This window comes from Rhipicephalus microplus, chromosome 5 (genome assembly GCF_043290135.1).
Source record: "Rhipicephalus microplus isolate Deutch F79 chromosome 5, USDA_Rmic, whole genome shotgun sequence".
NCBI classification, from domain to species: Eukaryota; Metazoa; Arthropoda; class Arachnida; order Ixodida; family Ixodidae; genus Rhipicephalus; species Rhipicephalus microplus.
This window is the reverse complement of record NC_134704.1, coordinates 21190525-21215889: the sequence shown is the minus strand read 5'-3', so window position 1 is coordinate 21215889 and position 25365 is coordinate 21190525. Positions and strand designations below refer to the sequence as shown.

The following is a 25365-nucleotide window of genomic DNA, read 5'->3' as shown; positions in this document are numbered from 1 at the left end:
AAAGAACCCTGTGTGGTCGAAATTGTAAGGAGCCCTCCACTATGGCATTGCTCATAACATAGCAGAATGGAAAAAAGGGGGTTTGTTTGTTTGTTTGTTTGTTTGTTTGTTTGTTTGTTTGTTTGTTTGTTTGTTATACACAACCGAATGAACCCAACAATTAGGCAGAGGGAAGCATACATGAAAATAATTGTTGTCATTAACTGTTGTATAATAATTATGATGTACACAGTTACTATACTACAGTCAAAGACAATCAATTTCCGCTATGGTTTTCTTTGCTTATTTTTCAAGTTGCTTTTGGATGGTATATCTATAAGCAACCAATTATGTGCCTATAGTGCATCGGGTATAGTGAACGTATTGTCACATTCTTTTTAAAGTGACTTCGTTATAATAAGGTTTGCCCAAAATAATTGTGGAACAAGCAACATTTCTGTTTCTCGTGCCTTTTACAGTTGTACCCGATGTCCCTGCTGGCATGCCTGGGGCGTGATGCCGAGAGTTTCCGTGACCAGTTGTTGCTACGACTTAGTAAGGACACTGAAGATGTGCGTCTCAAGGTTGCCCTCCTGCAGCTATTGGCTGTGTGCACGCGCACGCAGCCAGGACTATTTGAGCTCCTCCTGGGCTCTACGACATCATCACCATCGTCTGCGCCTTCCTCTGGTTCCTTAGGGGACGCATCACTGGTATGCTTTTTGAACGACTTTTCGGTTTGTGGATGGGGTCGGATTTACTATACTCGCTATCAAACTGCAAAAAAATTTGGCTCCGCCCACAGAACCATATTGCACCTGTCATTCACTTGTGAATGACAGTCATGCTAGCTGGTTTCTGGTTGAACCAGCTATGTGAATGTAATGCATACTAAGAATGAAACGTTTGTCATTACTACCTAAAGCATTAATGTTGCAAAGAGGAACGAACACTGTGTGAGTCACCCTCTCCAGTGACATCAAGTGGGTCTGTCTCTACCACCCATTGGTCGTGGACCTGTATGACTAACAGGAACACTTGAAAGCGCTGCATCTGCATTTATGCATCGTGGCAATTGTGTGATTTTGCTTTTTCATTGACTGTGGCGGAATTTCCCTGCAAAACAGAAATTCTCTTTATTTTTTATTATTTACAGAGCTCCTCAGGTTTGGGTTTGTGCTTAGGAGAAGTTCTACAGATCTTGAAAACAAAGCAAGAGGTGGGTATTACTGCTCTAACAGCATTCCTTTTTTTAGAGCTTTGCCCCGCCGCGGTGGTCTAGTGGCTAAGGTACTCGGCTGCTGGCCCGCAGGTCGCGGGTTCGATTCCCGGCTGCGGCGGCTGCATTTCCGATGGAGGCGGAAATGTTGTAGGCCCGTGTACTCAGATTTGGGTGCACGTTAAAGAACCCCAGGTGGTCAAAATTTCCGGAGCCCTCCACTACGGCGTCTCTCATAATCAAATGGTGGTTTTGGGACGTTAAACCCCACAAATCAATCAATTTTTAGAGCTTTCCTAAAGGAGTCGGTTGTGATGGGATTTTCGCTTTATAAAGCAGACAGCACATTTGTTTTGAAATGAACAACATGTGTGAATAAGGTTTTCAATTCTCACTGAACATACTACTGTCGAGCAAATTTAGTTTCACCATTACTGACTAGAGAATCTAAGGCTTTTCAAGTGAACAAGTCTGCCGAAGATAAAATTCAAGCCCGCATGTCAAGCGGTAATAATGATGCCTCCAAGTGCACTTTATCTAACTGTACATTTAAAAACTTCGTTAATTTAGCCCCCATTAATTAGAAAACTTGTTATATTGAACAAGCCTGCCATAGCGCTCTGGTCGAGGGTCTTCTGTTCACTGCCATCGTTGCGATGTAATGACGCGACGCACCACTTTCTGTAGGGCAAGGACTACTGTCCCGCAGACCTTCACTGTTCATGCGTGGAGTTCATACATAGCCTGTGGGCATGCCACCAGCTGCGAGCCATGGAGCTGCTGCGTAAGAGGCAAGTCCGCACCTTTTGCCACATTCTGTCATCAGCTGCTCTTGCATTTTCATTGTTATAACTTGGAAAGAGCTACTGGTGCGAGAATTTTTAGTTGTCATATTTTTTGCGTTTAATAGAAGGCTAATCTCTCAAAAAGTTAGAAAATGTTCTGGTAAGCACGAGTGCACCCTGAATAGTTAATTATTGTATGATTTTAAAAACTAGATGCTGTTCGTACTGCACGCTAACGACGACATTGTGTGAGCTTCCCATCACATGCTTAGTTATGGTGTTTCCGTAGCTGACCCGCCGTGGTGGTTTATAGTGGATATGGTGCACGACTGCCGACCCACAAGTGGCGGAATTGAATCTCAGCCACGGCAGCCGCATTTTTGAAGAAGGCGAAAATGCTCGAGGCCCATGTGCTTAGATTTAGACGCCCAGACCTCCATGTGGTCGAAATTTCCGAAGCCCTCCCCTACTGCGTTTATCATAATCATGTCTTGGTTTTGGTACATTAAACCCCAAGAATTATTATTATATTTTTGTAGCCACTCAACTTCGGATGCGCAAGCGACCACTTTGAATGTTTTGGTGCCTGACATAATTACAAGTTATATATACTATCTGTTGTGTCATTCAGTGTCTCAAGCGTTCATTGTACCACAACAGTGTGTCTGAGCAATAGGCCCACATTTTAATGCTGCTAGTGAAACTTTGTTACAACATAAGATTCAACACCTGGTATTGGCAAACAACATCGTTGATTGATTCTAATTTATCCATGAATTCAATATATATAAGCGCGTGTCCTTCAAATTGTATCGAAGGTCAGGGTTTTATCTTCATTTGCTAAAAATGTTTTTTCTCATGCTTTCTTTCTAGTAAGTCGTTCTGGAGCATGGTGTGTTTTCCCCTGATGGGAGAGGCTGTGGTGACAGAACAGTCCAGGCTGGTGGCTTTCATCTTCAAGACACTCGCCTTAGAACTATACCAATCCAAGTGAGTAGTTTCCACTTTTCCCACTGCCATAACTTGCAGGCCTCAATAAGTAAATAATAAATGCTCACCTGCAATGCGTGTGGGTTGTGCCACCTACCAAGTAGCCCACTGACTGCGGTACTTTATTACTGAGATTATTTTGCTCATTAAGGTTACACTAAAGGTAAATAACAATTCATGTCAGAGTGAAAGCTCAATGTATGACAACATTTAAAACGGCAATATTGTCAACAGCAGTGCTCTACTTACCGAGAAATCTAGCTAAATGTACTAGACGATGGGCCCCCGTGAATTGGATAGTTGTAAATGATCCCATCTGACTACAATTGATCACTAGTAATCAAACCAGCTGCAATAAAAAAAAAAAAGTTCTGTGCATCAAGAGACATAATAAAATGCTGCTTTTCCATTTCTGTTTGATTTATTGGAAAAAAAGAACACCTGCAGTTACTATTTTGAATGGCACAAGTGGTTCAAAATTCCATTTTTGCCTGGTTAGCCTGGATAGGTGGTGCCATATAGCAGGGCTCAATTGAACTAAACAGAAACGCCACCACAGAGTTTCCTATATATACTCTAGAGGGAACTCCAGCATGCGGGCAACATGCCTTCGTACTTTAGAGAGCCTTCAGGCACGAGCACTGAGAATATGCCTTGGCCTGCCACGGTGCACATCTACTTCTGGCACTATAGAGGAGTCACGTACATGCCCTATACAGGTTTACGTGTCCTGTGAGCCTCTTCGAGTGCACGTTCGTCTGCTGACCTGACATGCACAGCACCCGTTACCTTCGCTACAAGTGGACCGACCAGGCTGTACCTATTCGGGATGCCTCGATACGCATAGACACATGATCCCGTCAGGCTTTGCACCTGCCGTAATCCCTGCAGTGCCTCCATGGACATTGACTAAACCGCTGGTGTGCCTTCACATGCGTGGAATTTCGTATAAGTCGCATGTTTCTTATATTGCCCTCAAGCAACTCACCTTGGCACATTTAGATGACCGATACAGCGACTCTGTGCACATTTACACCGATGAATCCGTAACTTCATCCGCCTCAGCTGCAGCCTTCGTGATCCCTCAACTCGGTATTTCCCGACAGTACAAATTAGATCATAGGTCATCTTCGACAGCTGCAGAACTTGTTGCTATACAAGAAGCCATAAAATTTGTGAACGACCAAGCACCGCGTAAATGGACGATTCTGTCTGATTCAAAATCAGCGCTTCAAGCTATCCATTCTTGCTTAAGAAGAGGCCAATTTTACGAGTTAACGTTAGGAATCGTCCAAGCATTTGACCTAACACACAGGGGCGGTCACTTGATTGCACTCCAATGGATTCGTGGACACTGCGGCCTGGTTGGCAACGAAACAGCCGATAGCGAAGCAAGAGCGGCAATATACAACGCTCCTATGTACGTCAAAGTACCCTACTCGCGAGGTGACGTCAACACATTGTTGAGATCACTCATGCGCGAATGCGCTGCCACTTACTGGTTGCTACCAGATCACCGGAACAAGCGCCTGCGGGAAACAGACCCCAGTATGACTTTTCATCTTCCAGATAAAATCAGCCGAAGACATGCTAACAAAGTGCACCGAATTCGCCGGGGCGTCGCCTTCACTCGTCACTACACCCACCTAATCGGCCGTGCGGACAGCCCAAATTGTGAACGCTGCCAAGTGCGCGAAACGATAGCTCACATACTTTGTGACTGTGCATTATACGTGGCACAAAGAGAAATGCTAACTGCAACGTTGGCAAGCATTGGACGAACACCATTAAGTGAAAGCCACATATTGTCAGCAATGAACGACCAAACAGTGTCAAAAACTGCTACAAAGGCTGTTCTAGACTTTATAAAAAGCACTGGACTAGAAACTAGACTGTAGGGTACTATACTAAGTGGCTACTGTACATACGCACCTCCTCTTTTTGTCCCCATCATCACCCTTCATCCCTCTTTTTTTCCCCTTTCCCTTATCCCCTGTGTAGAGTAGCAGGCTAGAGCGAACTAGCTCAGGCCGACCTCTCTGCCTTCTAATAAATTCTCACTCACTCTCTCTCTGGCACTGGTGTCTACGAGAGCTGCAATGCACGGCGCTTCAGCGAGCATAGGAATTATGGGTAGTATACGAATTTGCCTAGTCTTCGTACATTACGTTCCTTTTGGCTTTGTGTGACTTGAAGCTGTTTTGTCACGGAACAAATATCGCCAAATGTTCGGCAGTTGCACTTCACCACCTTAATCTTTTAGGCTTACTATTTCAAAGCGGGTCACAAAGTTCAAAATGTTTGTTCATTCCTTTAAAACAAAACAGAAACACTGCAATAAATGAAGCCACAAGTGCGATTAGCTGTCCGCAAGTACGAAGACTAGGCAAATCCATGCACTACCCATCATTCTCATGGTCGCTGAACGATCGCAGCGCCAGAGTCCCCCCTAGTTAATTTTAGGAAACTCTATGCACGCCCGCTATCTCAAAGGCCAAGGCAGGAAATTGTTCAATGGCCATTGTTGCTGCTGTGGCTCCTGCTACTTTCACTGTGCTGCTACCAGTGTCGGTGGTCGTGCAGTAAAGGTGGGCAACATTTGGCACGGCAACAGTGACATGGTGCAAGCCACTTGCAGATGGGGGACTTAAAGTGCAATAATGCAATGCGGGCCATTGAAACGTGATTTTATTTCAAAATAAGCACTTCCTTGGCACAAAAGTAACACTACGAGGTTTCTGGACTGCTATTTAGTCAATCAACCAACTTAATATTTGCCTTTAGTCCATTAATATGCCTTGTGCAGTGCTTGCTGCATTCCCGTGGCATTGCATCCTATGGTCTTAGGTGCTTGCAAGGAAAATCGCTATGACTTGTGCAAAGAGTGAATTTTATGTTTAAAGTGAATTTAAAGCGAATAGCGATTTTGGTCGAATAATTTCTAATCGAATTCAAACAGTATATATCGCATGTTTTAAAGGAGAATGGTCATACATATCGTCACATGACTAACCTGCAGAATATAAATATTTTTTAAATTGGTACCAACCCTGTCCAAATGCCATATTTTTTTAGGTTCAAAGGAAGTGGAAACAGCTTTGAATAGTAGCAGGATTTGACGTTCGATAGAATGCGAATGATAACCTGTAAAATATGTTACGTTTGAACCTATGCTGGGTGCTGATTACTAAATTGGTTTATTCATTGGGTTTGACATTCCACAGCTATGAGGCGTGCGGTTGTGGATAATTTTTGTGGCTGCGGGTTCTTCAAGTTGCACTGATATTGTACAGTACGTGGGCATCTAGTACTTCGGCTCTATCGAACGACCGGTGTAGCCAGAAAGGGACCCGCATATTTCTGGTCAGAAGTTGAGCGCCGTAACCAGTGGGCCTCTGCAGCTGCCTGAACACATGGTTACTGATAGATGTGGTCTCGTAGAAAGTAAGTGCATCAGAGTGATTTGTGTGCCAATTCAAGTGCTGCGCCCTGAGCGAAATCAAGAGGTGCTTGCTAGTTAGCGCCCACTTGAGTGCATGGACAAGCCACATTAGTCCTCGTGTGTGCCACTGTTGCAATAGTAGTATTTAAAGAGATCAAAGCAAGCCCCTTTCACAGCCGAGTTGGCCCCAGTTGTCAGGTGATATTGCTTTGACAGTTGTATGCAACACATCTCCTTACGTTGCATATATAGAATGTGTGCATAGCATGTGGATAAGAGTCCATGTGCACATTCAACTAAATTGGTCAATCTGTTACTGTCTGTGGCAAACGTGTTCAATGAACTGTTCAACAGCCCATACTGCAAAATGTTCCAGTACTTGGATCCTATACGATATCAAGTCCGGGTATTTTCACGTTTCATGTGGTCAGTGTTCTCTCGCTAAGGTGTGCAGCCCCACCACTTGAAGATAATTGTTGTCTTTTGCTGCGAGCGCATACATTGTGGTGATTTTTCTACATAGTTTATGTCCTTTTTGTTTATCATGTCTTGAGGAGCTTTAACTGTTTTACCGTCACTTGAATATTTTTTCCTCTTGCAGAAATGAACTTGATTCTAATGTGAAAAGTGTCCTCAACAAAGCAAAGGAGGGAGCCCCAATTAAGGACTGGTCTAAGGTGAGCCACAAGCACAGCAATGTGTGACTGATTGTGCAGTAATGGCGGGTGCTGTATTAAATTGAATATGGACCAATACTTAAAGATAGTCCTGAAGACACTGTGGGATGGTAGATTTAGATATTGCCGCGACATAGTGCCTGCATTCAAACAACGCACCCATCACCACGCGCACAGGGACATACATGCGCGCCGTCTAGTGTTGCGCAGAGACGATGATGATAGCACGAGAACCCAGCTGGCCCCTGATGATGTGCGCCACGCGCTTGGGACTCTTCTTGAAGAAGCAGAAGAAGAAGACATCTTTGGTGTTCTGCTGTAACGTGCTACGACCATAGTCCCTTTGAGTTGTGGGCACAGGTTCGCCCTTTAATAAATACGTTTTATTACACCCCGAGTCCTTCAACATCGTTACATTTCTGGTGGAGGTGCTGGGTAATGAATCAAAGCCCTACGAACGCAAGACAGCGTAGCCCCGACCACCAGCGAATTGATCCTGCGGAGCCGACACCTGTGCATCAGAGGACCAGTCGCCGTCTTCAAGGTGATTCACCAGAATTCAGTTCACTCCACTTCACACCAAGGGGAACTCAGTCAATGGACGCCGCCACCATGACAAGTCATGTAACACCAGCCCAAGTGGTGATAAATCAGCCTCATCAGCCACCAGTATTTCATGGCGACTCGTATGAAGACGTAGAAGATTGGCTGAACCTCTTTGAGAGAGTGGCACGTTTGAACAGTTGGGACGAGAGAGAGAAGCTCCGCCGCGTATACTTTGCTTTGGAGGACTTTGCAAAGACATGGTATGAGAACCACGAAACCTCTTTTACGACCTGGGATGAATTTCGGCGACAAGCTCTGGCGACTTATGCCAGCGCGGATCGCAAAGAAAAGGCGCAGGCTGCGCTCGAATCCAGGAACCAACTCACCAACGAAAGTGTCGCAGTGTATATCGAGGACATGATCCGCCTGTTCAAGCGCGCAGATTCCCATATGACTGAAGACAAGAAGCTACGCCACCTCATGCGTGGGGTGAAGCAAGAGCTATTTGCTGTTCTCGTCCGCAACCCACCACGAACAGTTGCGGAGTTTCATACGGAAGCGACAGCCATCGCGAAAACGCTAGAACAGTGGGCTCGACAGTACAATCGAGACATAAACTATGCACCTGCCAATGTCTTCTCTAAACGCCAGCGAAGTGACATGGACGCCCTGCGAGAACTCATCAGGTCTGTGATCAGGGAAGAGCTCAGCAAGTTGCAAGCACCTCACATTACAGCAACACTGTCTGTCGTCGACGTAGTACGAGATGAACTGAGGCAGATGATACGTGAGCTGGAGCGTGCGCCACAGCCGATTCAACGCATCCCAACGTACTCTGAAGTACTCAGACACACCGCGGCGCACACCAATGCAGCAGTTGCGATGGCCTCTCCTTGCCCACCGACGGTACACAACGCACCTCGTCTACTGGAACCGACGGCTACCTACCTGCCACGAGCCCGTGGTGTAGCTCGCTACGTGGATAAAAGGCCCCGGAAAAGTGACATCTGGCGTGACCATGAGCGCAGGCCTTTGTGTTTCCATTGTGGGGAAGCAGGTCACCTGTATAGATTCTGCCCTTACCGACAGGCAGGATTAAGGGGCTTTCCGTTGTACGCACCATGCCCTCGAAACGGTGAACGACCAACGGAGATCGAAGAGTACTTGTCTGCGCGCCCGAGCCCACTCACTCCTTGCGAACATCAGCCAAGATCGCCGTCGCCCAGGCGTTGCCAATCACCCAGCCCACGTGCTTCTTCCGCACGTTCTGGGCACCGTTCTACAAGCCCACACCAGGAAAACTGAAGCAAGCGACTTGTGGAGGTGAGGCCGTTGATAACTACAGTTGCGAAGATCCTCCATTACGGTTTCAAGGTGACGATGCTATGTTTACAGAGGATAAGCGCAGCAGTGCGAAGATTACTTCAGATTTGCGGTTGAAAATAGACGGATACAAGCTAAATGCTTTAGTTGACACCGGCGCTGATTATTCGGTAATGAGTTACAAATTGGCAAAGAAACTGAAAAAGGTTGTGACAAAATGGAGTGGGGCACAGATACGCACGGCAGGTGGCCACACTATTACACCGCTCGGCAGATGCACCTCAAGGCTCGAAATAAGAGGCATTACTTACGTTGCTGACTTCATCGTGCTGCCGGACTGTTCAAGGGAGCTTATACTAGGAATGGATTTTCTGCAAGCCAATGGAGCCATAATTAATCTGCGCAGATCCAGTGTAACATTTTCGACCAAACAAGCTATGTCGGTGGAGGAATCGGAAAAGCGACGTCTTACTGCTCTGCGCGTTGTTGATGATGATGTCACAGTGCCACCACGCTGTAGTGTAATGGTGCTTGTTGAAAATAAGGCATTTTGTGACCACGAAGGAATAGCGGATGGAAACGTAGAGCTCTTTTTAAACAAAGGAATTTGCGTGGCGAGGGGTGTTGTTCACTTAAGGAATGGCCGCTCAGTTGTCCTCCTTACGAATTTTGGGAATGAATGTCAGCACATCGCGCAAGGTATGGCTATCGCCTATTTCCACAAGTTCTGCATGGCGACTGAACTATGCAGTTTAGCGACAACGCCAACCACTCCACAAGAGACCTGCAACGTCGACGCATCGGTTAACGTCAACCATAGGCTCCCAGAATATCAAAAGAACCGATTGTTCGCCCTTATAAAAGAGTTTTCGGACTGCTTTTCAACGTCCTCTAAGGTGCGACGCACGGCTATTGCAAAACACAGGATTATAACAGAATAAGCCACGAGACCGATTTACCAACACCCATATCGAGTATTGCAAAAGGAAAGAGACGTCATCAAGAAACACAAAAAGGAGATGCTCTCAGATGACGTGATCCAGCCTTCCAGCAGTCCATGGGCGTCTCCCGTAGTGCTTGTTAAAAAGAAAGATAACAGCCTTCGATTCTGCGTCGACTATCGGAAACTGAACAGCGTAACGAAACGGGATGTATACCCTCTGCCGCGTATCGATGATACACTCGATCGACTACGGAGTGCGAAATACTTCTCCTCCCTTGATCTCAAGAGCGAATATTGGCAAATTGAGGTGGATGGGCGCGACCGTGAAAAGACGGCATTCATTACCCCAGACGGCCTCTACGAAATTGAAGCGCTTCCATTCGGCCTGTGCACAGCGCCAGCTACGTTTCAGAGAATGATGGACGCTGTCCTCGCGGGACTGAAATGGCAGTCTTGCTTGGTGTACTTGGATGACGTCGTATTTTCCACTACATTCGACCAACATCTAGAGCGACTCCGCACAGTATTAGAAGCCATTTGTTCAGCAGACTTGACCATCAAGCCAGAAAAATGCCACTTCGCTTTTGAAGAGCTTCGATTCCTTGGACAGGTCGTCAGCTCCGACGGCGTTCGGCCAGATCCCGAAAAGACAGCTGCCATCGCGAAGTTCCCGACACCCAAAGACAAGAAGTCAGTACGTCGCTTCCTGGGTTTATGCGCGTACTATCGGCGATTTGTGGAAAATTTTTCGAACACTGCTGAACTACTTACTAATCTGACAAAAAACGATGTGCCCTTTATGTGGGAAAGTGAACAACAGGAAGCATTTGATGAGTTAAGAATACGCCTGCAAGCCTCTCCAATCCTCGCCCACTTCGATGATACTGCCGAAACTGAAGTTCACACTGATGCGAGTAACGTTGGCCTCAGAGCCATTCTAGTCCAGCGGCAAAACGGCCAAGAAAAAGTGCTAGCGTATGCCAGCCGCAAGCTTTCGAAAGCTGAGACAAATTACTCTGCAACCGAAAAAGAGTGTCTCGCGGTCATCTGGGCCATAAGTAAATTTCGGCCGTACCTCTACGGTAGACCATTCCGAGCAGTCAGTGACCACCATTGCCTGTGTTGGCTGGCGAATCTTAAGGATCCCTCTGGCCGACTAGCAAGATGGAGCCTTAGGCTACAAGAGTACGATGTTACTGTGGTATACAAATCTGGGAAAAAGCACAGCGATGCCGACTGCCTGTCATGCGCACCAGTGGAGACGAGTGAGCCGGAGGAAGAAGACTTCCCGTTTCTAGGCGTCGTCCAGGCATCAGAAATCGCTCAACAACAACAAAATGATCCCAATTTGCTGCCACTTATACAGCGTCTCCAAGGACTCAACGTTAAAGTCCCGCGCACTTTATCCAGAGGGCTCCCTTCGTTCCGTCTTCGAGAAGGGGTCCTTTACAAGAGGAACTTCAAGCTTCATGGTGGCAAGTTCTTACTCGTTGTGCCTGCACCTTTACGAAACGAGATTCTGCACGCATGTTTTGATGAGCCAACATCTGGACACATGGGTGTCAGCCGTACATTCGCCAGACTTCACCTAAAATACTACTGGCCAAAGCTGTTATCATCAGTTCAGCGCTATGTGAAAACTTGCCGTGAGTGTCAAAGACGCAAAACTCTATCCGTGAAACCTGCAGGTCTCCTCCAGCCAATAGAACCACCGCATGCCCCATTCCAACAAGTCGGTATGGATCTCTTAGGCCCGTTTCCGACATCGACTGCACACAAGAAGTGGATAGTCTTAGCCACGGACTATCTCACTCGCTACGCTGAGACTGACTCGCTGTACACCGCAACAGCTCTTGAAGTTGCCAAGTTCTTCATCAACAACATAGTCCTCAGACATGGTGCACCCAGCGTCGTAATTACAGATCGTGGCCCAGCTTTTACTGCAGACCTAATGAAATGTCTGATGCGAATGACCCATACAGACCAGAGAAGAACTACAGCATACCATCCTCAAACAAATGGCCTAACGGAGCGCTTGAACAGAACTCTGACTGATATGCTTTCAATGTATATCGACGTCGAACATAAACTGTGGGATGAAATATTGCCCTACATCACGTTCGCATATAATACAGCCGTTCAAGAAACAACGCGAGTGACACCATTTGAACTTGTATTCGACCGAAGAGTCACCACTCCACTGGATGCTATGTTACCACTGAATGATGAAAGCAGCAATCCACCTGGCCTAGTCGACTTCCTGCAAAGAGCCGAGGAAGCACGACAGATGGCGAGATACAGAATACGCCGCCAACAGCGTATCGACTCCTATCGGTACAATCAACGTCGTACCGAAGCGCATTTTCAACCAGGTGACAAAGTATGAATATGGACTCCAGTGCATCGCCGTGGACTTTTTGAAAAACTTTTTAGCCGCTACTTTGGGCCTTACGAAGTACACCATCGTGTAAGCGATGTAACTTACCAAGTCAGATACGCTATACACGGGAGCTCAAAATGCCGCAACCCTACAGAGGTTGTACATGTAGTCCAGATGAAGCCTTACTATGAAAGATCACCGGAAGACCAGTGACACCTACCACGAATCTATTCATTGCCTGACGCATCGGGACGATGCGTATGAGGAGGGGGATTATGCCGCGACATAGTGCCTGCATTCAAACAGCGCGCCCATCACCACGCGCACAGGGACATACATGCGCGCCGTCTAGTGTTGCGCAGAGACGATGATGATAGCACGAGAACCCAGCTGGCCCCTGATGATGTGCGCCACACGCTTGGGACTCTTCTTGAAGAAGCAAAAGAAGAAGACATCTTTGGTGTTCTGCTGTAACGTGCTACGACCATAGTCCCTTTGAGTTGTGGGCACAGATTCGCCCTTTAATAAATACGTTTTATTACACCCCGAGTCCTTCAACATCGTTACAGTATAAGTACTTAATTTGGCTGCAACTTCCAGATACTTTATTCCACCTCGCGGCTGCAGACTCGTGGCGGACCGGTTTCCGTGTTGGGTCTGGCCATTGCAGTCACATTTGCAGTCATCTTATGCTGACATCATTCGAGCCACCTTGTGAAGGCGCCTGTACCCAAAAAAGTGGCATTACATTGCAGCCTTCGAGCAAAGAGGTCATTTTGCATGCCTCAAACTGAGCACTCAACCTTAAACTAAGCACAACCATTGAAAGAGTGGAATAACAGAGAGCTGAGTCGGTTGATACGTATTCATGTTAACGCTTTGTGCATCAGTGCGACACCTACATCCCACTTTTTCTTCGGCAGAAAATTTTTTCTCCCACATCACCCATCACAATTGGTACAACGCTAAGTGGTTCCTATCTTGCCCAAGTTTGCATGTAAGCTAAATAAAGTATGTTTTACACCGGCTTCAGAAGGTGGCGGTATGTCACAATGCCATTTAAATTTGTTTCATTTTTTTATGGAAGCTTAAGCATTTTTCTCATTGCATTCAAAGTGCTAGGTAATCTTGTCTCTTTCAGGTTTTCTTGAGAAGCGATTTAAGATTCGAGTGATCATGTGTTTTTTGTAGCTTTTTACAGTAACATTATTGATAAACACATTGAAACGCGGTCTTTTACAACATTGCCATACACTTCGCTTGTTGCAGATAACGATACATGAAAATGGTTTCCTTGATATGTACCTCTTGAAAAGTGGGTGGATATTCAGCGACAACATTATTACTCAACCATTTCGTCAGTGAAAAAAAGGGACAACAAAATGGTGTGGGCTCTGGGCGGTGAAGCAAGTGTTGCGGGGACATACCACAGCCTTATGAAGGCTTATAAGGCGAACGCTGCCTTATCCAATTTCCTGTGCTGCCCTTCGGCATTTTGGTTGGGTTTGGTAGGGCTCGGGGGAACTAGCATTGCTAGCATGAAGGCCTCCTAGACTAGGAGTCGTTTCGCGACTTTTCCACTAGGGAAAGGAGCATGCGCTGCGGCATCGTGGAAAAGGTGGATTGCAGATACTGTTCTCCTGCTGGAATACACGTAGAGGAGTACACGTAGTCAATACTAGAGGAGTACACGTAGTCTAGGAGTATATACTAACTTAAGCTGATTCATCAAACTTTGACGCACCGACTGACCGGTGTGAACAACCTGACAGATGAATTAAAACTTGCTGTTGGGCTAATTCATAACTCGTCATATTGTTAGTATACTCTCACATTCATGCACATGTATGGTGCATGTTTCTTGAGTGGATGCGCTAAGTACAATGTGACAGATGAAGTTTGCAGGTGCCTATTCCTTCATCATGTGTCCTCTTGTGCGTGCCATTCGTAAGTTAGTTTCCCTAGTTTGTTTCAATTTTATTGCCAATGATAGTGGGGGAGCGAAAACCTTTGAGTTGATTCACTATACCGATAGCTCGGCGCCTTCTTTCAGCTTGTGACCAGCAGCTTGCCCAAACAGTCCGGAGTTGGCAACATGAGCCTGAATGCCTCGGCCATGAGCATTGCCGATACCACTGAGATGTTCGACCCCATCACTGATGGCTACGTGCTGTTGTCAGGGTGGCGTGACCTCTGCGTGATCCTGGCCAAGGTAACGGCTCCTGTCACAGCGTAGACTTTGTTTGCCTTCAGCGTATTGAGCCTGAGCATTTCCCTTCATTGCACTTCCAGTGTCGGCATGTGCAAATTGCGCCAGCAGAGAAGAATGCCATTTTGCAGGACTTGTTCTCTAGCCTTGTTGCTGAGGTGAGCTGAACATTGGTTCTGGTATACTGAAACGGTAGAGCTGCCTTATGCCCTGGACCTTCCAGCCTTACAGTGAAAATAACTGAAACACACAACTAATACAAGTGGCTGAGAAATAACTCCAGTTTCACAAATACTGATTGATTCGTACAAGTCATAGGAGGAGTCTTAATGCAGAAGGCATAGGTGTAACATCTCACGATGAAAGGAAAGGAGAGATGAACAAGCAGCAAAAGAATGCACGTACAGCGCCCGTCTCTCGTTTTTTTTTCTCTCACTGTATACTGTTACACCTAAACTTGTTAACCGTTGATTTTAGCAGCGTGGAATCGGACACGTGTACTACTAAATTGCATGTATAATGAAGGATTCTTTACCTTATGGCCACATTGTAAGAGTTATGGCGTGCGAACTACTACAGCCAGGTGACCTTCTTATAAAGTATCTTGAACGTTCTGAACATCTTGTTGCAAAAAATGTCCAACTGTAGCTCTCAGATTTGTAACTGAAAGGTTTGTTGCAACTAAAGCTATGTTCCATTATTATTCTTTGTGAACTTGGAATTCATTAGCACAATAGTAATTCATAAAATATTTGTCATTCTGACTTTCTTCCTTTTGCAGGGCGTCCCGGCGAATTTCAAAATTAGCATTGTGCTTGGTGAACTGTATCTCATGCTACTCCAGCATTGGAGCAGGTAAGTGCTAAACTGTTTGGTTTGTGCCTAAAGAATTTCCTAACAAATGAGGCTCCTTTGTTGGGCTCTCTGTGATAGCAGCTCAAAGCACTACAAAGCTGCTGACCTTACTGAAAGTTATGATCTGACATTTAACAAATGTTTTATGGTTGTTGTGGTAAATATACATACTATTATAGTTAGTGTTTAACAGACAAACAATGTTACAAGAAGTGTGGATTGTAGCAAAAGTATTCATAAACTATTTTAGTTATGTTAAACAAACACTAAAGAATGAATCAGCTTAATTCATTAAAAACCCTGCTAATAAACTGTCACAGGTTTATTGATAGAAGAGGAAATTATGTTCAAAATTCAATTTTTGTATTTTGCACCAAATAGTACGCGCATAAATGTCAGTGCAATGTCGCAGATTTCAATCAGTTTTTCTCCTCATTAGTTCGACAAAAATTCCTGGCACCTGATAGATTATGTCTGGTCTTCCTTAGAGGACAACACTTATATTAGTCGGTGGTTGTGTTGGTGCTAGTAGATGCCAGTGAGATTTTTGGCACCTGTGTGAGTTGATGCAGAATGATCAAGACATTGGTCACACCTACATTTTTTCTGTGACACATTTTCTTGTTGAACTTGCCCAGCATCTTTTTGGGGCAAGATCAGTGCTTTTGGTAGTAAAGGTGGGTAACTTACTAAAATGAGATAAATCATTCGCTCTCTAGTGTTTCTTTACAGCATTTTCGGTTTGTCCACAGCCTTGCAACACATGGCAAGGAAACTATGTAATCAATTTTGTGCGCCTATATTGTCTTCTCGTCAAGACGATATAGGCGAATATGTAATTTCGTTATTGAATGTTTAGTTTTGCTGAAAATCATGATGCAAACTTTGTCCCATGAACAATAAATATGCAGCTAACCTAAGAAGTGGACGTTTATTGGCTAGGCCTCATTTCCAAGGGTGAAAGTGTTGTTTCATTGCAAGCCTGGCACTCACAGCACGACATTATTGTAGTAACAGCCATGTTTTGCTGGCAGTGGTAGCAGCAAATTATTTAGGAAAGTTTTGGGATGCTAGGTCGTTGCACAGTCTAGAAATGATGTTTACATTACTATCAATTCTGTGAAATGTCGCAGCTTGAAAGTTTGCGAGAAAAGAAAAATAGTTTCGAGCTTTGCATTATGTGAGGCCGACGTTGGATAGCTACATCTGCTCTCACGCCCCGCCGCGGTTGTCTAATGGCCAAGGTACTTGGCTGCTTACCCGCAGGTCGCGGGTTCAAATCTTGGCTGCGGCGGCTGCATTTCTGATGGAGGCGGAAATGTTGTAGGCCCGTGTGCTCAGATTTGGGTGCACGTTAAAGAACCCCATGTGGTCGAAATTTCCGAAGCCCTCCACTACGGCGTCTCTCATAATCATATGGTGGTTTCGGGATGTTAAGCCCCAAAAATCAATTAATCAATACATCTGCCCTCACTGCAATGTGGCAGACACTCAGCACAGCTCTTACTTCAGTGCAAAGTAAGTGTCACAAAGCTAAAGCTACAAGCAGCGGCAACAGGTGCTAACCCAGACCTACTAAGTAAAGCGTTGGAAGCTGCGATCTCCCAGCTGGATCTGGTTAACCAGCATCAACCCGTCGCTTGAGCCCGGCGGGCGATCCGGGCCAGAGGGTTCCTGGAATAGGAGACCCTGCCACCTTCACTCACTAGCTTTACACAAGAAATATTTTCTGTCTATCTCTTGAACTTGAAGCTACATGTTAAGTTGCGTTCACTAGATTTGTAGGTTTCCTGCGGCTTGCATAACCCTGCTATTGTTGTCAATCAAGTAGATTTCACAAACAACATGTTAAGGTGGTTCAACGGTGTGTTCTCAGACATAATTACATCTTCTTTTCATTTCTGAACAGCAACATCACATCTACGGTAGCGGAATGGATGAGCAGCCTAGACACCGTGCTGGGCATTCTGCAGCAAGGCACCACGTCACTTCACCCGCGGTTTGCCCTCGTACTAAGTGCCATTGGCGCCACCATGGTGAAGATACTGAAGCAACAAATGGCGACAAAGAAAGGTCAGACTACCATAAAATCCTGAGCAAGCACCTCTTTATTTCTTCGGGGGACTTCAAATATGTGATCTCTTCTCCGCACTCTCCAGTTTCAATGTTTTATTCACTGCTTTTATTCACCCAACAAGGGCAAATGAAAACATTGAATGCATGCACATTGAATAGAGTCTTCAGAATTAGAAGCATGGGTATGCATTCACATTTAGCAGCTCTTCTGCTGCCCCCTTGAATTTTTATCCATCATTGAGCAAGGGCCCCCCCTCCTAATCTTGTTGAATTATGCTTAATTATAGGGATAGGAGTGGGTTCGCTTGCTTGGGATTTTACTGTACTGCAATTATTGGCTGGGCAGGCTTTAAAACTATGTCAGGCAGGTGGCAAAAAGACGGGTCAAAGCCAGAGTGTCATGGCGTCGTATTAACAGCCGTTAGGTGTCAAAGTTGAAATGCTGCGCAATGAATACCAGTTCACTGAAATTTTCAGCATGATAATACTTTCTTTACTTCTTATTTACGTCCCCTAGAATTTTGTCCATCAAAGATAAAGGATAAAAATATGTGAAGCATGCCAGTTTATGCTTCAACTATCTTCCTTTTTTCTGCTTACAGAGGAATGCAAGTTTAGTGTGCATTTGTGGCTGGCTTCACTGTGTCCGCTGCTAACCTTCTACGGCAGGAAGTGTGCCGAGGAAGGCCTCAAATCACCGAGCTCCCTATCAGCTCAGGTATGTTCTGCATTTGCAGCTGTGCCAGCTAGTATTGACTTCAGCATACCCGCCAGCGTTCCAAAAAGTAAAGTACCTTAATCTATGCATTTGTGAACTAGTACTCGTTCCACAATGTTGCCGAGGTTTCGTCGTGTTTTGCTAAATGCATGTTCCCTTCTTAAGAATGTTTTAAGAATGGTTGAAAATATAGGGTGATGCAAAGTTGTAAGTACATATTCAACAAAAGCAGAGAAAAAGTAGGAGGGCGTGCTACTTGATTTGAGTGTTTGTAAAGATGACCTTTCATAACAGGCAAAATTGATATCAGCGATGAGGCTGAAAAAAGAAACTGATGTCAGAACAATGCAACTGTTCTCTGTTGTTTATGGGTTTGCTATTGCTGAGTTGAATGGATAGTGTATGAATCTGACAATATAGCTGTCAAGATCAAACTCTTCATTGCTATTCTTACTAGTATTCACAGCAGTAAAGTAGATACTACAGCCTTTCTCATTGTTTCTCTTTCAATTTTTGGATTCACAAAAAAAAAAAACTGCTTTCTTTGTGTGTTTCTTCAATGACACTTCCATTTGTGTTTTAGGCATGAAATTCCGCTTGGAGACTCCTATATCTCAACATTGTTTATTTTAAGTTGGGCTTTCTATTCAACCTGAAAGTCTTGTTGGGTAACATCTGGAAAACCACCAAACAACGCTTTTGGTTTTTCCAGTGAAAAGTTAACGTACTTGAAAGTTGGGTGTGTGAATGAAGCTGTAAGGGCATATTTGGTGGTTTGTTGGTTAGTTGATTGGATTACTTACTTACATAAATGCTTGAATTATTTGCATTATTACTCAGTCAGTGAATCGATCAGTATATGATGAATTGGTGAGAGTAAGGTTCCATTTACAAGGAACTGCTCTCCCAGAAGCGATAATACACACACCTGTCATATTGCTCTCCGCATGTGGTGGTCAGGTGTGCACGACACTGACCACATTCCTCAAGGATCTGCTGTCACTTTCTGATAACAACGCTGGCTGCGTCCCTATCCTCCAGCAGAACCTGGTTGTGGCCCAGTTGACAAACCTTCTCCAGGTCTCCCTTCAGGTTAGGCTCTATGAGCACGAATAGGTGTGAATTTTCTGCACTTGTTATATATAATATCAGGGCACTGGCCAGACGTAGAACAAGAAGAGAGTGATAAATGGCCTGGGTACACTCGCACTCATTTTCATATTGGCAAGTCATTCTGGCCCCTGAGCTGAGCAGTAAATGTTGAGTTTTATTTGCATGGCCTATGTGTCGTCTCTGAGGGTTCCAGCTGACCACTGTTTATGAGGCCTCAACTCTGAGCCTGCAATATGTAGCAGTACTCTGTCCTCTTCACTTCATATAAATTCATGCATCGTAAAGTTTAATTTGAATGGATGACCAGTAGAATGTCAAGGTAAATTAATGTGCCCATCTGGTACTCAATTGTGTAACTTCATGCACTTCCGAATAAGAAGGGAACAAACAACGCTGGAGACGTGACAGCGACTGCCCCCTGTACGGTACCGTGTCTTCGAGTCTTAATCATTGGCAATACTCGCAGATTCAAGCGCAACATCAAATTACTTTAACAACTTGTACACAGTTGCTCAGGACCACCACATCACACCATGATAAGTGTAGTCTCTAAAAATTATGTTGGCTCTGATGTACACAGCTGAGTTGAAATGACGTCAATATGACCTGAACTGAAGACGGTGGAAACGAAAGTATGTGCATTGCTTAGCGTTAATTTTTTGCCGCTTCACCCTAGCTGTACAGTACCAAGCAGCCCAGTTAGGTGTACTCTTGCAGTGCATTGCGAAGTGTATAGCGGACTTTCAGCTTGAAGTGCATGTGTGCTACCCAGGGCTCTCTCTCTCTTCTTCTCTCTCTCTATCTCTCTTTTTTTTTTTTTCAGTGATAAACACTTTAAGCTATTTCTGCTTGCAGAAGATGAAGGACAGTCGCCTATCTCAAGCCATCTGCCATTTCTTTCTCGCACTCACGGCTTTACCGCAGGTAAGGGGGCTTTCTTTATCCGGGTGTTCTCTTAGTATCTGTTTAACAACTTGTTCTCGCATTATCGGGCAAGATGGCGGAGGTGCTGCAGTGCTGTGGAGTGGTGGACCAGGTGAGCCCGTTCCTGTCGGCTTGCTACCAGGGCACCGATGAGGGCTGGCTGTCGGTGTACCGACTGATGGTTCAACTGGTGACGGCAATGCTGCACGGGCAGCGTCACTTCTTTCTCGACAGCGCTCTGGGTTTCATGGCGCTGCACGTTGACCGGCTTTACGCTGTGAGTGCTCCACTGTGAATGAAAGAGCTACTGAAGTTATAGAAGAGAAGATAGTTGGTCAAGCTGGTATAGATTCGTTACGGAAAAACTTGAAAGCACAAGCAAAGGAGACGTGAGGGAACTGGACACAAACAAGCACAGTACCACCTTATCTTATAACGAAGAGTACTGATACTAGTGTTTGTGTCAGTTCACCCTTTTTATTGCTGTGAGATTGCGAGATCACATTTCTGGACAACACTAGATTTGGGTTGGCCTTTCCCTCTTGCACTTCCTTCTCCTCTTGTGTTTTTGTTGTAGTATAGCGTATTTCTTCTGCAGATAGGAAGTTGTAGTGCACACTTGTTTTTGTCCTGCTGTTCTACGTCACCTTTGTTTGTGCTTCCCTGTTTTCCATCACGAATCTATTAAAGACGCAAGATGAGCCTAGAAACAAAAGTCAAGACTTTAGAAGGCAATAGAGCAAACCATTTGCTTCCGAGTTTCAAGTCCAGCACTAGCATTGAGAGGGTTTGGAATCATGTTATATCGCATTAGTACTAGGTTTGTGCGAATACTCAAACACTCCAAATATTCAGGCAGTATTACAGTACTCGAATTCACTTCATCATAGATTTAAAAGAGTAGAACGTTGGCGAGTTGGTGTTTCAACATTAAATTCATTGTAAATATTGCAACAGAAAGCGAGATGAATGCAAGTGCAAACTGATAGCTGATTTTATTGAAGGTAGATTCACGGATTGTTATGTGCACTAGTTGAATTTAAGATTTCCGAAATTTCAAAGTATTCATTATGAACGAATACATGCACTTTTTCTTTTGTGACCAGCCTGAAAATGAGTTTTCACTTCAGTTTAAGGCCGTTACACTGTGAAACTGTACGCTCAGGATAAATATGCACTGCTGCAAAGCCACTCTTAAATACTAAAGGAGTACTGACGCGAATTTTAGAATTTTTCGCATTTTTGCTCGAAGTAAACGTACTAGTGTTGAGAAACTTGAAACGAGTGTTGCGGTGCTTGGTAATGAATCGAATATATTGTTATTACCGCTACATTGAAAGCACACTTTGTTTCATTATCCAGAGGGTGTCTTCTTTGTTACGTGTCATGGCAGTGTAACATCACAGGAAGACAGCAACTGGCGACATACTAGCAACAAGTCAGCCATCTGCTGGTGGCGCACATAAACAACGTTCAGTGAATGGTAGTCCAGTGATGCTGTCAGTGATTTCTGTGATTTCGCTGCGTGCAGGATGCAGAGCTCTCAAATTCAGAAACCTTCTTCACTCGTCAGGATAATCTCGGGATTTTATACATGTTGCTTGACATTAGTGCTTGGAGAGTGTTGACACAGCATATCAAAAAAACGAAAACATCCATTACGCGATGTCTTCAAATCATGTCAGTGCTTCTTTAAGTGTGCATAATGCCTACACCCCAATTATTATTACTTTTTAAGCATAAAAGTGTATTATGTGCGCTTATGGGAGCTAACAAGTATGGAAACATTTAAAAGTAGCATACTATGTAGCACTTACTTGCACCCTACAACTATTGCTGCTACTCACCAAATTCTTTTGGAAAAGATTTGATATCAACCACCGTCCCCTTTGCACTTGAATATCATGTGAATATTACTTTTTTTGGCTCGAAGCTTCTAGAAGGTGACAGGGCTAGCTCGTCACACACCTGTCTCTTTCTGCAGCCCTTTTGTCACCTTTTCTTCTTTCCACTTGTGTATTTTTCACAACATAAGCCGCCCACTATGACAAACAGTGCTCTCTATGAAAGTGCATATTCTCAAGTGCCAAACCTCCACGTTTATTTTTTTTTTTCCCTCACAGTGCCTAATGCAAGTCCGCTCCAACCCAACACAAATAGACGAGGCCTTGGTAACGTCTTGGCTTATCTGTAAAGTGGCTTCCCTACGGACTATGTATCCATGTGACCAAATGAATCCTTTGATGATGCTTATGGTAAGCCATATGCTTAACATTACAGCTTTCACTACTTCAGCAGGGACATGGGTTCTAGAAACCAGAATATTGTAGAACGAGGCAATTTTCTTTATTATTGCATTTCTAATATCTACGGTTGTTTTTGTATGCTTAATGTAATCTAATTTTAACCACAATGCCATTTTAGGCTACATCTACGTGCTAACTTATAGCTGAAAGCCTTGTTTGGTTTTCTCAAAAGATGGTTCTTGCTTTGTTTTTACTTTGCTGGAGCTGTATTCCATGATGAACAGTAGCTATACTCTATCTCGCCAATACCATTCAGTACCACTAATGCTACAGGGTGTAATCAAGCCAACTCTTGCGCCGCGGAACATAGGTGCGGGCATAATTACCTTACGATTGCCAGGGTTGAGACATTTACGCTTGTTTAGCACGTGCTACACGACATCCGAGCACTGTGTTACATACGATGCTCATTCTGCTTCGTACCTGTGCCGCATGCCTTTAAGTACTGTATCAGTAACCGCCGGTAACTACGGTTACTAATCAACATTGCAGCACCCATGCAGACCCAACCGCCCACTTTGACCCAAACTTGCAGTATCTATTCGCCCTCTGTCCTGGCATGAGTGATTCATCGCTTTGTGCCATATCTCACTCTGATGACAAAGCATTCTGGTACATTTTGTCATTATTTGTGAAAACAGTTGTTTGTTTAGCCATGCCTGCTAAGCCTAATGTGCCATGAACCTGATAACAGAATTAATGCAATATAGTAGTCACCAATAGATTGCTGTCAGCATCAATGGCAATCTAAAGCAAAGACAAGTGTCCACTTTGTAACTTACGGGTCACAAAGGGCGCAATGACGGCTCAATAAATTTGAAGCGAAGGGTAGCATCTCCGGTGGGTGCTGCGATTTTGCCTTTTTTTTCTTTCCGCCGATGTCATCTCATCGCTTTGATTGGCCAATTTGCGCAGACACTGAGGAAACGACGCTACGCAGATGAATACAGAAGGATAGGCTTATCGCCCTTCATATTGGCTCAGGTGCCCTGAACCCTTCGCAGCACTGGAGGGAACTTCCGAGATGGAAGTAGAGTACAGAACTATAATTATTTTGAACATAAAACACATCTCCATATAAGGTAGCAATGAAAGTAAAATTATAATTTTCTGCAAATCTGATAATTTTTACAATTGATTAGGTTTTTTTTGTAGTTAACTTCAATATGTAGTTTATGAAATGACTAATTAAAATTGTGTTTAAGAACTACTTGCAAATTGAAAAACTATGCATATTACACATTCAGTATGTACCTGCCCAATAATATTCGGTTTATGCTCTGCAGTCTTACTTCTATCATCTTGGGAAACAAGAGGCAGCTTTGTCTCCTGAGCTAATTGACCTGATAGAAAAATTGTTTCATAATTAAATCACTATAAAAAGCAAGGCAGGTCCATATATGCGGTCGTAATGTCCTGCCATAAAATACAAGAAATAGTACCGCAAGAGCTCATGTCATTAAAAACTCTCTTCTTAATCTGCAATGCTTGTCCAAGGCTTAGCGGTGACTGATCACAAACTTTCTTTTTTGCTGTTACGCACTCCCAGAGGAGCATCTGCTGTGTGCTGTCTTCAGCAGTTGCCTACCTGTGCAGACCCACCCTACTTCAGCATATGCTTGAGGTAACTCTAAAAATGCTGTCGCTGGTCTTCAGTTCAAACTCCAGTCATTCAATACATTCAAAAACTTAATACAGTTTGTTGCCTTGACGCAGTACAAGAAGCAGTCTGCCGTCAAACCTCAAGCTGGGGAGCAGGCGAGCCAGCCAAAGCGGCAGCTTTCGACCGACGATGTGGCCGATCCGTCACCCAAGCTGACAGAAGCGAGAAAAAAGTGAGGCATACTCTATTACATTACCGTATTCCCAAGCAAGCTTACCAATACTCTTGCAATGAGCTCCAGAGTTTCATACAGCGTGATAATGTTGCATGACCACATTGCGTAATCACATCGCGAATGGAGTCCGTGCAGGTAATTTTTGTGCACCTAAATCTTGTCTATGAATTATGCTCATTAATGTGTCGACGTTATGGCAAGGAGCATAAAAACTACAGAGAGTTCATTAAATTTGCATTCATTAAAGAAATTGCAAAGAGCACTCGCTACGCACCTTTATGAGTATGTGGCCACAATCCGAGCACTTTGCCAATTGTAAGTGGTCGTCTGTCGAGGCGGTCCACTTGATAACTCAATTGAGTTCCTTGTTCATCATACTGCGGACATTGTATAATAATGTGCTTCACTGACACATTGCCATGATCACTGCGGTCGCAGTGCGGAGACTTTTTATGCAGCTTAAGAAGTGAAGTGTGGATGTAACACCTAATCGTATATGATGCAGGAGCGAGTCAAATGGTCGACCAATCTTGACTGCAAATCGAAGAAATGGATCTGTTTGATATAAGAGTGAAGACAATGTATGTTCGTCAAACCAAGCGTCCTTTCACTATTTTTGGCACAGTTTAGAACCAACATTCTTGCCTTTTGAGAAGGAAATGGGCACTAGAGTCAAGTGAATTATCATTCGGGCGCTGCAGTGGCTGATTTATATGAAATTTCATTTCCCACGACTCCTACATTACTCAGTCACTGGAAACAAATCTCGTGACAGGCCAGAGAAGTGATGATATTTGTTTTTAGGATTTCATATATTATGTTATCATCTATATGAAAATGAAATTCCTTAATTATTTGTGGTGCTCCTCTGGAGTTAGAATATGTTACCCAGTTGTGCTTTTGCTTGCTTTCAACAATGAATTTTGAATATTCATTGCAACAAGCTTCGCTACTGTAGACGATGCCTTTCAAGAAAGTCTAAAATCTCATTCTCTTTCATATGCCAGTTTGTGAAAAGCCGTAGTAGAGCTTTCATCTATTG

At 44.4% G+C, this 25365-nt stretch overlaps 1 protein-coding gene across 3 annotated transcripts in view; it reads left to right on the top strand.

Moving 5' to 3' along the window:
- Nup188 (nuclear pore complex protein Nup188) overlaps positions 1–25365 on the top strand; it is a 71504-nt gene that overhangs the window by 35189 nt on the left and 10950 nt on the right. For 2 of the 3 annotated variants that reach the window (XM_075894949.1, XM_075894948.1), the window contains exons 28-43: positions 459–692; positions 1136–1198; positions 1886–1989; positions 2857–2973; positions 7017–7092; positions 14338–14496; positions 14577–14651; positions 15275–15348; positions 17258–17421; positions 18027–18142; positions 19103–19234; positions 20111–20179; positions 20253–20456; positions 22303–22434; positions 24035–24109; positions 24202–24320. In XM_075894949.1, coding sequence (XP_075751064.1) covers positions 459–692; positions 1136–1198; positions 1886–1989; positions 2857–2973; positions 7017–7092; positions 14338–14496; positions 14577–14651; positions 15275–15348; positions 17258–17421; positions 18027–18142; positions 19103–19234; positions 20111–20179; positions 20253–20456; positions 22303–22434; positions 24035–24109; positions 24202–24320 — 1913 coding nt within the window. The remainder of the gene's footprint in view (positions 1–458; positions 693–1135; positions 1199–1885; positions 1990–2856; positions 2974–7016; positions 7093–14337; positions 14497–14576; positions 14652–15274; positions 15349–17257; positions 17422–18026; positions 18143–19102; positions 19235–20110; positions 20180–20252; positions 20457–22302; positions 22435–24034; positions 24110–24201; positions 24321–25365) is intronic. The other variant, XM_075894950.1, reaches the window with a different exon arrangement.